Source organism: Marmota monax, unplaced genomic scaffold (genome assembly GCF_021218885.2).
Source record: "Marmota monax isolate L192 unplaced genomic scaffold, Marmota_monax_Labrador192_F-V1.1 WCK01_AAM20220418_F8-fsc00047, whole genome shotgun sequence".
Classification (NCBI taxonomy): domain Eukaryota; kingdom Metazoa; phylum Chordata; class Mammalia; order Rodentia; family Sciuridae; genus Marmota; species Marmota monax.
In genome coordinates, this window is record NW_026692072.1 from 11,732,244 (window position 1) to 11,745,919 (window position 13,676).

General features: G+C 37.9%; 1 protein-coding gene and 1 non-coding gene across 10 annotated transcripts in view; one reads left to right on the top strand and one right to left on the bottom strand.

The window, feature by feature from the left end:
• The window catches only part of Ambra1 (autophagy and beclin 1 regulator 1), a 189,391-nt gene that overhangs the window by 36,517 nt on the left and 139,198 nt on the right, over positions 1-13,676 (bottom strand). For all 9 annotated transcript variants that reach the window (XM_046457122.2, XM_046457099.2, XM_046457118.2 and 6 more), the window contains 2 exons: positions 1,836-2,024; positions 283-437 (listed from right to left, as the gene is read on the bottom strand). In XM_046457122.2, the coding sequence (XP_046313078.1) occupies positions 283-437; positions 1,836-2,024 (344 nt within the window). The remainder of the gene's footprint in view (positions 1-282; positions 438-1,835; positions 2,025-13,676) is intronic.
• LOC124102076 (U6 spliceosomal RNA) lies at positions 10,805-10,907 on the top strand. The gene has a single exon (XR_006854799.1). It is a non-coding gene; the product is annotated as a U6 spliceosomal RNA (small nuclear RNA).

A 13,676-nucleotide genomic window follows, 5' to 3' on the forward strand; every position in this document is an offset into this window, starting at 1 on the left:
TAAGAATGTCTTTTAAATTTATTCTTTCTCTGAAGATACTCTCAGGCCTCTGGGGGACTAGCTCACTATCTAGGGTGTAAGAAAACCCATGTCTCTCAACAGTCCAGAGCTCCCCAAAGTGAGGCCTGCTAGTCCTGAATGGACTAGACCGGGGCCCTTCTTTACTGCTTCAGACCATGACATTTCCACTTCCAGTTGGGAGATCACAGCATGTGTGTCCTTCACTACCCTGCCTAGCCTAGGGAAGCTGTATATAATGCAGACATATACAATGGCACTCACCCTCATGGAGGTCTCGCCACCATGGGCCTGTTGCAGCCTGAAGACCTGGGCCACCATGTGCTCTGTGGAGGGGTGCAGCAGGATTCTTCGGGAGGCCAAGCCCACCATTACGTACCGGCCCATCGGGGACAGACTCACTGAAATGGCATTGGGACCTGAGGGCCAACAGAACAGAGAAACATTTCCCAGAGTTCTTGCCATTTCAAGGAAATACACTCCTAGTCTTTTTTCCAATCTTCATAATGGTTTGCTCATAGGGTTGTAGTGAATAGTAAAATGAGAAGGCATACATGTATTGAGTACTGTCTGATATATAGAAAGTTCTTAATAAATGTTAACCATTGTTACCATGTAACCACATTAAAATATTGGTATCAGTCTATAAATATTGTTTTGAAATCTACTTTTTCACTTAATATATTATGAATGTTTCTTTATTATTAAATATTCTTCTGAGAGCACTTTTTTGTTTACCTTGGCACTGGTGATTAAACCCAGGGACATTTTACCACTGAGCCACATCCACAGCCATTTAATTTGAGACAGGGTTTTGCTAAGTTGCTGAAGCTAGCCTTGAACTTGCAATCCTCCTGTTTCAGCCTCTGAGAGGTTTGTTTGCTTTTTTTTTTTTTTTTGGTTACTGTGGATTTAACCTGGGAGCATTTAATCACTGAGTCACATCCATAGCCCTATTTATTTAGAGAAAGGTCTAAGTTGCTTAGGGCTTTGCTAAATTGCTGAGGCTAGCCTAGAACTTGCAATCCTCCTGCCTCAGCCTTGCAATTATTGGCATGTGTCACTGAGCCTGGCCTCTGAGAGCATTTTTAAGGCTAATTGTATTCTGTCCTATTATTGCATCATCATTTGTTTAAGCAACTCTAAAAGAACTCTTAAAGCAAAAATCTTACATTTTTCTATATGATAAAAAATAATGCTGTGAACATCCTTGTATGTAAATCTTTGCACAGGATTTTAATTCCTTGGAAGTAGGATTTCTGGATCAAAAAGCACACATATTTGGGGTTGGGGCATTTTTTGGGTACCAGGATTTAAACCCAGGGGTGCTTAACCAGTGAGCCACATCCTCAGCCATTTTTAATATTTTATTTAGAGACAGGGTCTCACTGGGTTGCTTTAGGACCTTGCTAATTTGCTGAAGCTTTGAACTCACAATTCTCCTGCCTCAGCCTCCTGAACCTGGGATTATAGGTGCGCACCACCATGCCCAACCTTTGGGGGTGCTTTCAAAGTCAAACTGCCTTGCTATATGTGTGCTCAGTTCCCCACACCATGACCAAAGCACTCCTTTCTTGCTCCCAGCACCATAACAGGAGCATGCTTGTGATGCTACTGTGGTAGAGAGGACTCTTATTATTATTCTTCAATGCTACTAGACAAGATTCTTGCAAAACAAGCTTTCTCTGGCTTGTGCCCTAGTGAAGGTAGGGGCAGTGCGTGACCATTACTTTCACCCAAGCCATGCCTCACCTAGGAATTCCCATGCCAAGGCACCAACGTCCCTCTGTCATTAGGTTGGGCTTCCTATCCCTTACCAAATCGCTTGGTGTAGAGCATTTCACCCAGGTTGTGGGGGGCCAGAGAGTACACTGCCAGGATGCCTTCATCAGGAAAGCCCCTCTGGCTGCTAGGAATGAAAGCTGCCAGGAGCTGGCCATCTGCAGAAATGTCACAACTGGCATCATTGTAGATCTTGCAGTTCTGCACCAGCACATTCACGGAAGCTGCATCACAGAAAGAAAGAAAAGAGGAAAAGAAACTCTGAGTGTATGCTGTGAAAAATTCTGAGACAAAGAAAATTTGGGGCCTTCCCAAGAGCCTGAACCTTATCTATAAAAATGCTATACAGGATGCCTTATTATTCAAACTGTCAGGGAACAGGATACATGAGAGGCAATAAAGACGTCTTTCCTACCACTTCAGTAGACACTACAGGATGCCCACAATCACAGTCATCTACTGAGTCGTAGCTGCATTATATACAGCTTCCCTAGGCTAGGCAGGGTAGTGAAGGACACACATGCTGTGATCTCCCACTTAGGAAACATCACTTGAAGATCAACTAAGGAAAACTTACTAAAAACTTTACCAGAGAACTTTCCCAAACTGTTATTGTCCAAAAGATCAAAACCAAGACAAATGAAAACACAAACCCAGTGACTCCAAGGAAAAGCAGAAACAGGTAGAGTTTTTGAGGATGGGAATCCTACTCAACACCTGCTCTGTGATCTCGGGCAGGGAAGTGGTCTCACCAATTTGTGCTGTATTTTCTTTTTTAAAAAATTGTATGTGTGTATATACACACACAGTTGTTGATGGATCTTTATTTTATTCATTTATTCATATGCAGTACTGAGAATCAAACCCAGTGCCTCACACATGCTAGGCAAGCACTCTACCACTGAGCCACAACTCCAACTCTTGTTTCATATTTTTCTTTGCACTAATCCCTAACTTCACAAAGTGGGGATAAAGAGAAACAAAGCCCAGTCCTGGCTGAATGGCTGGGGCTCCTTTTGTTTCTCACTAGGCTCTGTCTTTTTCCATATTGTGAACCAATGTACACAGGAAGAACTAGTCTGCACTTCGCAGTTACTCTGACTAAAGCATAGCACTGGCCAGAGAGCAGGCTCAGGCTGTTAAGATAGCAGGATGGGGGCTGAGGGCTTGTCTGTCTGTGAAAATCCATTCCACATGATAGGACACCGAGATGTTAGCCAGCATGGGGAATGTACCTGCATGCCTGGTACTGGTTTGCATTTGAACCCCTCTGCAAGTCCTACTGTGTGATTTCCTGCCAGGATGAAGTTTCTTATCCTTGATGTGAGATGGAACATGATACTTCATGGGTATTGGCAGAACAGAACAACAAGCTTCTCTGGGCTTTCTCTCACTTAGATCTAATGCATGCAAAGTGACTTTCTATTCTGTCTCCTATTTGAAGGAGATATTCATTGTCAGAGGCATTATGGTTAAAAAAAAAAAACAAAAAACAAAACAAAAAAAAAAACCGGCCAAGCTTAGCTGCCCTCACCAGGTTCTAGGTGATTTGCTCCAGTAAGCAGACAGATATGGGAAGTCAAGAGCAAGTTTCCCTAGGAAATCAGCCCAAGGAAAACAAAGAATTGATTTTCCAGGGTGCATGGGATCAGAGACTCAAAATAATCGCAAAACTCTGCATTTGTTCCTCTTTCCCTGTGTGTTGCTTATGAAGCTACAGAGATGACAGTAAATCAAAAAACACATGAGAACACATTGACTCGCTGTTGTGCCAACTCTCGGGGGCTGACACCTACAGCACAATTACACATAAAACTGAGGAGGGACCACAAGGATGGTTCTGTTTGCTAACTAATAAAATAATGACATCCAAATACTCATGCTATCACCATTAGGCCTCTACTGCTCAACTCCCAACCCACCATCTGCTCTAGCCTGTACGGCTAGATTTATCTAGTTAGCACTAGGACCGTCTGCTCCTGACACAGGGTCCCAAGCCTTTTGCCAAAAACATGACAATCTCCTTTTCCTCCTCTGTACTAACACATGTTGCCAGTTGGGGACACAGAATCAAAATGACTGTGGGAAGCTTCAGGAGTGAGTTCATTTTGGTTTTTTAATCTTGAGGTTGGTGTAACCCTCAAAAACATTTAAAAAAAATTAACAATTTAGAATTGTACTAACAAAGGCAGGGGGAAAGAGAAAAGTACCAAAAATATTAATCAGGACATAACAATAAATAGGGAAGAAGGGACCCTATGGATTCTAAGACAGCTTTGCAGCTACCATTTTATCTACCCTTAATGTAGATAATGTTCAGTGGGTATTTTTTGCTCTTTTACCCTGCTGTTACATAGATCTATCTCACTGGGTGTTAACATGTATTTTGGTCAAACACAGAAGCGTACACGGACCCTCAAAGTTCTCCACCAACACACACAAACACACACAAAAGTTTCCAACTGTTTACAGGGATGAAAGGTGAAGAGAAAAGTGTATGTGAGGTTTTCCTTCTTCTGGAAAGTTTGGCTTGAAACTCCTAAAAAATGGGAGGATGAACAAAAGCATTTTGTCAGCCTCAATTTCAGGAACCGTGCTTGTATTTCTATTACCTAAAATTTGCCCCTTCCTTCAATGCTACCTATTTTCACGTATGTTCCAGGTTGTTATGGTGAGCTGAGAGACATGCAAATGATAAATAAAAAGAGAATGCTGAAAATTATAACAGACTCTCTAGTGGCATATTTGGTTTCACGAATTTTGCAGCTAGTGATCCAGCTGTACTTCTACAATAATGAAAAAAAAAGTGATTTGGTAGCTGTATTACAGCAAGTGCGGGGCTGTGTATTTACAGTTTCATTTTTATTTCAAAGCCCCAAATAGCAACTTAACTGACTGATTATTGTCTATTAATTTCCCACATGGAAATGGTCAGTTACAAAGGTGAATGGTCACTGCTTTACCACGTGTGCAGCTTCCTCTCATAAAGCTGAAATTGTGATGAGTTAATTTATTCAGGAAGTGATTTTTTGATTTCTATTATTTGATTTTTATTACAAAAAAGTAATATCCTAATGATAATGGACAACTCATCCTTTTTGGATTCATCAATAATATATGCTGGTAGAAAAAAGTAAAGCAGTCCAAATGTCACTGGAAATATTTTTGTGCTCCATGCCTTACTTGGCAGTCGTGGTTCATAACTAGAGCAGGCACCACAGTCACCTGGAGGCGATATCAAAATACTGACTGCTGGAGCGGGGCCTGAGAATTTACATTTCCAACAAATTCTTAGGTGTCCCTGATGCTGCTGGTCTGGGACCACACTTGAGAACTCAGCAAATGGCTTTCACTTCCACGCAAAATCATACTGGAATAGATGATGAGGCAGTTAGCTAGGTAGCTAAGAATGAAATAAAGGCTAGGAAAGAAAACATATCTCAAATCAAAAGTGCTGAAGAGCTTCAGGGGGCAGGTCCAAAGGGAGAAAAAAGGATGTAGGAGACAGCAGGAAGCCATGTTCCAGACTCTGCAATGTAATCTCCTCCCAATTAGAAATGATTTCCAAGTGAAAATGCCCTAGCAGGGAATGGGAGGGGTTAGAAATACTGATGCCTGGAGGAGCAGATGGCTCTGCCTTCCTATCAGCACCATAAATTATAAAAAAAATACCTTGTACAAAGATCAATGGGTAGCCTGTTGCTGGCTGGTCAGATGAGGCCATGGGAGTGATTAGCCGTTGCAGTGCCTTTGCAAATGCATTATATACTGATTTGGAAAACCCAAGGGGGTTGAAATCAGCAGGAAATTTTCCTCTTGGCTATCTTTGAACCTCTCTGATTTCAACAGAAGACCAGAGTTCTACATGACACCAAGCATCCCCAAAGGCACCAATCACTACATCCCTTGTGGTACTACCCCACACTACTTATCCACTGGATTTCTTAAGGCCTATTTCACCAGGAACCCTAGTGACCTAAGCCATTCACCTAATAAAAGATTACTCTTGCCAGGTGCAGTGGTGCATGCTTGTAACTCCAGCAATTAGGAAAGCTGAGGCAGGAGGATTCCAAGTTCAAAGCCTCAGAAACTTAGTGAGACCCTGTCTCAAAACAAAAGATAAAAAGGGCTGGGTATGTGGTTCAGTGGTTAAGTGTCACTATGTTCAATCCTTGGTATATGTGTGTGTGTGTGTGCGTGCACACACACACACACACACTCTACTTTTAAAAATTACACTGAGTCAAACTGTGGCACATGCCTATAACTGCAGACTTGGAAGGCTGAGGAGAAGGATTACAAGTTTGAGGCTAGCCTCAGGAGTGGGGAAAAGCACCCCTGCGTTCAATCCTCATGAAAGAAGGAAAAAAAGAAAGAAAGAAATTAGAAAGAAAGGAAGGAAGGAAGGAGGGGGGAGGGGGGGGAGAAAGAATTAATTTAATTGTGCTATTTTTTTCCTGCAAAAGCAGTTTCAAAATTATCTATGCATATGAGGCCTTATTCATAAACTTCTGAACTCTTTGCAGATTCATAACCCCCCTAATGTTAAGTGAGAGAATGGTAGGAATTTTTAGCCTAACTCCAAAAAAGGGTGAAATGCAATTCAGATTATGTCAGATGACCAGCAACGTGGTGGCTGCTGAACCCATAAGTAAAATTCAGAATCACAGTTCCTAGGTCCAGGCTGTTCCAAAGTTAAAGGCTACCCTCTATTGGGAAGCAGGTGACTTTGAGAAATGAATTCTACAGTAAAAGTAATTCCCAACTTATGCTACTAATCATCGAATCTATCAAGAGTGAAAGGCTCAACTGTAAATATGCCTTATTTGGACCAACAAGGAAACAGTTAAGAGTGAGCTGGGCATAGTGATGGACACTTATAATTCTAGCAACTTGGGAGGGCCTAAGCAATTTAGCAAGACCCTGTCTCAAAAAAAAAAAAAAAAAAAAGGGGCTGGGGATGGACCTCGGTGGTAAAGCATCCTTGCGTTCAATCCCCAGTATCAAAAGAGAGAAAAAGTGAATGATACAAACCTCAGTTAAAAGTGACTTCATCTAAAGGATAATACCATGGAAAAGAACATTGGCTATTATGAGATATATGTGTCCTGACTCCTAGAGTTCAGGATTTTCTCAAGAATCAAACTCTTAAAAAAAAAAAAAAAAAGGTACTGAAATTGAACTGAGGGGTGCTTAACCATTAAGCCACATCCCTAGCCCTTTTTATTTTTTATTTTAAGACCGGACTCACTAAGTTGCTTGGGGCCTCAAAGTTGCTGAGGCTGGCTTTGAACTTGTGATCTTCCAGATTCAGCCTCCCAACCCTCTGGGATTACAAGCTTGCAGCCACCACCCCTGCCAAATACAACACTTTTAAAATGCTAAATTCTAACAATTCAAGTGATTTAAATAAGAGAAAGGAGAATCATAACTACATAAGCCGATTTGGTTGTTCATGATGCTCTATGATCAGCTCAGGTTTTACAAGTCATATTCAAAGATGGAAGAGGAAACACAGAATCAATGACAAATAAAGAAGAAAATGATAGGAAGCTGTAGTGTGAATGAACTGAAGCTTGCAAAAATTTTACTTATTTATTTATAGCACCAGGGATTGAACAGAGGGCTACTCTGTCATTGATCCACATCCCAAGCTCTGTCGCTTTTAACCCAGGGTTGCATGGATGATTTAACATACACAAATCAACAAATGATTTACCACATAAATAAAATTAGGGACAAAAATCACATAGTGATTTCAATAGCTGCAGAGGAAAGCCTTCAACAAAATCCAGCACCCATTCATGATAAAAACACTAAAGAAACCAGGGACAGTAGAAACTTACTTCAACATCATAAGGGCTATATATGACAAACCCAAAACTAACATCATAGAGAACAGGGAAAAACTAAAAGCATTTACACTAAAATCCAGGACAAGACAAGGATGTCCATTCTCACCGCTGCTAGAAATTCTAGCCTGAGCAATTAGGCAAGAGAAGTAAATGAAAGGGATAAAAATAGGAAAGGAAGAAGTCAAATCATCACCGCAGATGATCTGATCCTATACTTAGAAGATGCGAAAAGCTCTACTGGAATACTGCTAGAGCTAATAAACTCAGCAGAGATTACCAAATCAATATACAAAAATCAATAGCTTTACTATATACCAATAATGATATTGATATCATTATTAAATGGTGGTATTCATTTAAATAATAAACCTGCTAAGAAAGAAATCAGAAAAACAATCCCATCCATTATACCCTCAAAAAACAAAACCTAACAATAAATCTAACCAAGGAGGTAAAGGACATCTACAGTGAAAACTCTATAGAACAGTGAAGAAAGAAACTAAAGAAGACACGAGTAGGTGGGAAAGACCTTCCATGTTCATGTATTGGCAGAATTAATATTGTTAAAATGACAAAGCTACCAAAAACAATATACAGATTCAATGCAAAACCCATCAAAATACCAATAATGTTCTTCACAGAATTAGAAAAAAACAAAAATAGTCCTAAAATTTGTTTGGAAGAATAATAGGCCCAGAAAAGTGAAAGCAATTTAAGCCCAAAAAGCAATGCTGACTTCAAATTACACTATAGAGCTGTAATAACAAAAACTGTATGGTACTGTCATAAAAATTCACAGACTCATGGTACAGAATAGAAGACTCAGAGACAAACCCACACATATAGTCATCTGATTCTTGACAAATGTGTCAAAAAACATACACTAGAGAAAAGACAATGTTTATAATAAATACTGCCAGGAAAAAATGGTTATCCATATGTAAAAGAATAAAACTAGATCCTTATCTCTCATCCTGCACAAAAGTCAGCTCAAAATGGATTAAAGACCTAGAAATTAGACCAGAAACTAAGACCAACACTCCAACAAAGATAATAACTTTTTCAATAGGACTCCTAAAGCTCAGGAAATAATACTAAGTAGATTAATCAATGAGATGGTATCATATTAAAACGCTTCTACATAGCAAGGAAAATAATAAAGAATGTGAAGACAAAACCTACAAACAAGAGAAAAATTTTGCTAGCTACTGTTCTGACAGAGATTAAAATCCAAAATTTTTAAAGAACTCAAAAAACTTAACATGAGGGGCTGGGGATGTAGCTTAATCGGTAGAATGCCTTTCTCCTATGCACAAAGTCCTTGGTTCAATCCCCTGCACTGCAAAAATAAATAAATTTTTAAAAAGGACTTAATTATAACTGGGCAAGCTGGGTGTGGTGGCACATGCCTATAATCCCAGTGGCTTGGGAGGCTGAGGCAGGAGGATTACAAATTCAAAACCAGCTTTAGCAATTTAGCGAGACCCTGTCTCTAAATAAAAAATATAAAAAGGGTTGGGGATATGGTTCAGAGGTAAAGCACCCCTGGGTTTAATTCCTAATACCAAATAAATAAATAAACAAAATTTTTAAATGGGCAAAAGAACTAAACACTCCTCAAAGGAAAAAACGCAAATAGTCAACAAACATATGAAAAACTTTTTAACATCTTTAAAAATTAGAGAAATGCAAATTAAAACTACACTGAGATTTCACCTTATTCCAGTAAGAATGGCAAACATCAAGAATACAAACAATAGTAAATGCTGGACAAGATGAGGAGAAAAAGGAAGACTTTCATACTGTTGGTGGAATTGTAGATTTATTATAACCACTATGAAAATCAATATGGAGGCTCCTCAAAACACTAGGAATAGACCACCAGATGACCCAGGTATCAATCCTAAAGAATTAAATTATCACCCAAAATTTAAAAAAAATTAAAACCAGCATACTATACAATGTATGAATACCCATATATACAGCAGCAAAATTCACAATAGCCAAACTGTGGGAATAACCTAGGTATATGTAAATGAATGAATAGATTAAAAAAATTAAGCATATATGCACAATGGAGTTTCATGTAGTCATAAAGAATAAAATCATGTCATTTGTAAGACATTATATTAAGTGAAATAAGCCAAACTCAGAAAGTCAAGGGTCATATCTTTTCTCTCATATGTGGAAAATGGGGGTGGGGGGGGAAGAAAGGTGGTAGTGGAGGGAATCTCATGAAAATTGAAGGAAGATTAGTGTAAAGAAAAAGGACCAAGGGGAGAAAGGAAGGGAGAAAAAAGGAAAAAGGGAAATACTGGGGAATGATATGAGCCAAATTATATTGTTATATCACATGCATATACAAATATGTAACACAGATTCCATTATGTATAATTAGAATGTACCAATAAAAATATGGAAAAATAGGGCCAGGGTTGTGACTCAGTGGTAGAGCGCTTTTCTAACATGCATGAGGCACTGGATTTGATCCCTGGTATCACATAAAAATAAAAACAAATAAAATAAAGGTATTGTGTCCATCTACAACTAAAAAATATTTTAATAGTATTTAATAGTACTTGATACATGTTAATTCTTTTGATTTTCATAACAATCCTATGAAGTTTGCATTATTACAATCTTTATTTATAGAAAAGGAAAATTAAGTATAGAGAGATTAAACTACCCAAAGTCATACTGCTAGATGGTACTTGAGCTGAGATTTGAACTAGTGTAGTTTAAGAATTATGTACTTGGGGCTGCTTGCTGGGCATGCATAAGATCCTGGATTCAATCCCCAGCACCTAACTCTCTCTCTCTCTCTCTCTCTCTCTCTCTCTCTCTCTCTCTCTCTCTCACACACACACACACACACACACACACACATATATACAATTATGTAATTATGTACTTAAGCCAGGAGGAATGGCTCATGCCTATAATCACAGTGACTCAGTAGGTTGAAGCAAGAGAATCACAAATTCTAGGATAGCTTTGGTAACTTCTTGAGACCCAGTATCAAAATAAATATCTCAAATAATGTCAAATAAAGTTGACAGAAGGTTATCAAAGCATTCACTTCTCTTTATGTTTTAGCTGTGGGAGAGAATCAGACCCAGATCTTTAAGCGCAAAGAAGGGTAAATAAGGGTTTCCTTGGGCAGCACATATACTAAAATTGGAACAATACAGAAGATTAGCTTGGCCCTTGCATAAGGATGACATGCAAATTCATGAAGTGGTCCATATTAAAAAAAAAGGTAAGTAACTCCAATACTGCTCTGAAGTTCTTCCAGTTATTCTTTAAACAGCTACAGACAAAATAAGGAAAGAGAAGTTATATTTGTAACACAAACAATACCAACACCATACCTATAAAAATCTCATTAAAAAACAGAACCACCAAGATCCATTTTGCTTATGAATATCAATGAAAAAATACATTAAAACCAGGTAGGGCTTAACCAACTAATATAAGAATAGGTGAAATGTTATATGACTTATTTTTTTTGTACTGGGGATTGAACCCAGGGGAGCTTATCCACTGAGCTACCCCCAGCCCTTTTTATTTTTTTAAATTTATTTTTTTAAATATTTATTTTTCAGTTATAGGTGGACACAATATCTTTATTTCATTTTTATGTGGTGCTGAGGTTTAAACCCAGTACCTCATGTGTGCTAGACAAGCACTCTACCACTGAGCCACAACCTCAGCCCCTTATTTTTTATTTTGAGACAGGGTCTCACTAAGTTACTTAGAGCCTTGCTAAGTTATTGAAGCTGGCTTTGAACTTGTGATTCTCCTGCTTCAGTTTCTGGAGTCACTGGAATTACAAGTGTGTGCCACCAAACATAGCTATATAACTAACATAATTGATTACATTAGACCTAAGCAAAGAAAATTATAAACTCATAATTACAAAAATTATAAATTATAAAATCATAAATACTGAAAGGGCATAAATAAGTTCAATACTATTCTTGATAAAAATGACTAGTAAAAGAGGAATATCTGGATAATTTTTAAAATAATAAAAGTAGTTCTAGTTCAACCCTATAGCTAGGAATACACTTAATGGGGGAGGGTATATACAATATCACTATTATTAGGGTTAACACTAATGTACTTAGAGAAAAGAAATCACAAGCTGAGCACCATGGCACACACCCACCTATAATCCCAGTGATTTAGGAGGCTGAGTCAGAAAGTGTATAAGTTCAAGGCCAGCCTCAGCAACTAGGCAAGACCCAAGCAACTTAGTGAGACCCTGTCTCAAAACAAAAAATAAAAAGGGCTGGGAATGTGGCCTTGTGGTAAAGTACCCCTGGTTCAATTCCTAGTATCAATGAATTAATCAATCAATCAATGTGATGTGGCTCAATGGTAGTATGTCCCTGGGTTAACCCCCAGTATTGCAATAACAAAATCACAAATGTAAAAAACTGGAATGGAGAGGGTAAAATTATTATCTCCAGGAAGCATACTTAGATAACTCCATGAGATTTAATAAAGTAAATACTATAACCAGTAAACAAAGGCAGTATGACAGTTAAAATTTTTTAAGAATAGGATTTATATGAAGACGACTTTAAAACATTCCTATGAATACAAGAGAAATTTGGATAAACTGAAAATCATATTGTAAGATAAGATAAAGATATTTAATCTCCTTAAGTATTTATATAAATTAAATGTGATTATAAAAATTATACTGCCAGATTCTATTTTTAAATTTTTTTAAAATTATTTATTTATTTTATGTATGTATGTATGTATGTATGTATGTATGTATGTATATATATCAGGGACTAAACCTTGGGGTGCTTTACCACTGAGCCACATCCTCAGCCCTATTTTGTATTTTATTTAGAGACAGTATCTCACTGAGTTGCTTAGTGCCTTGCTGTTGCAGAGGCTGACTTTGAACTCACAATCCTGCTGCTTCAACCTCCCAAGTTATATTTGTAACACAAATGTGCCACCGTGCCAGGCTAAAAAGTAGTTTTAATGTTCCTATCAAGAGAAAAAATTAAAATATAGTTAAAAAATACAAAAGTAGACAGGAAAACTTAAAAAACAAAACAGTAAACTAGTTCTACCAGATTCTAAATCTTCTAAAATGAAACCCACACTGGAAAAAGTGGCACATGCTTATATACTTGCAGCAACATGAGAGGCTGAGGCAGGAGGATCATAAGTTCCAAGCTAGCCTCTGCAACCTAGCAAGTCCCTGTCTCAAAATAAAAAATTAAAAAAGGGTCTGGGAAGGCAGCTCAGTGGTTCTACTCCTGGGTTCTACTCCCAGTACCACAAAACACAAAAAACAACAAAATCCATGTGAACTCTCATCTGAACAATCAGCTCACTATAATAGAAGTGCAAAAAAATATGTCTGGATACACACAGAAAATTAATAGTATGATGAAAAATGACATTTCAAATCAGTGGAAACAAATGGAATATTAATGGGCTGGGACAAATAATGAGCCATCATGGGGAGAAAGTTGGATCAGTCTTCTTATGGGGGATTAAGTTTCCTAAAGAATCAAGAATTTTAAATACAAAAAATTAAAATATAAAGTACTAAATGATCTTAATGATGACACAAAAAACTAGGAACCATAAAAGGAAAGTTGTATAATTTTGATTTAAAATAAGTTCTATGACAAAAATAACCTTCAGCAAAGTCAAAAGATAAATGACAGGTAGGAAACTCTTATTATAAGTTAATTTTCTGATTTATAAAGAGCTTCTGTAGAGTTGCTGAGGAAAAGACCATTAACACAATAGAGAAAGAGGTAAAGCATGTAGGCAGGTCAAGACAGAGCAGCAAATGGTCAAGTATACAAAGAGACACACAACCTGTTTGGGACCAATTTAAAATGTGCACATACTACTTTTTATCTATCATATTTGCAAATATATAAGAATTCAATAAAAGTTATCAGAAAGAGTTTAGGGAATCAAGTATTCTCATGAATTGCAGGTAGGAATTTAAAGTGGCACAATATGCACAAAGGG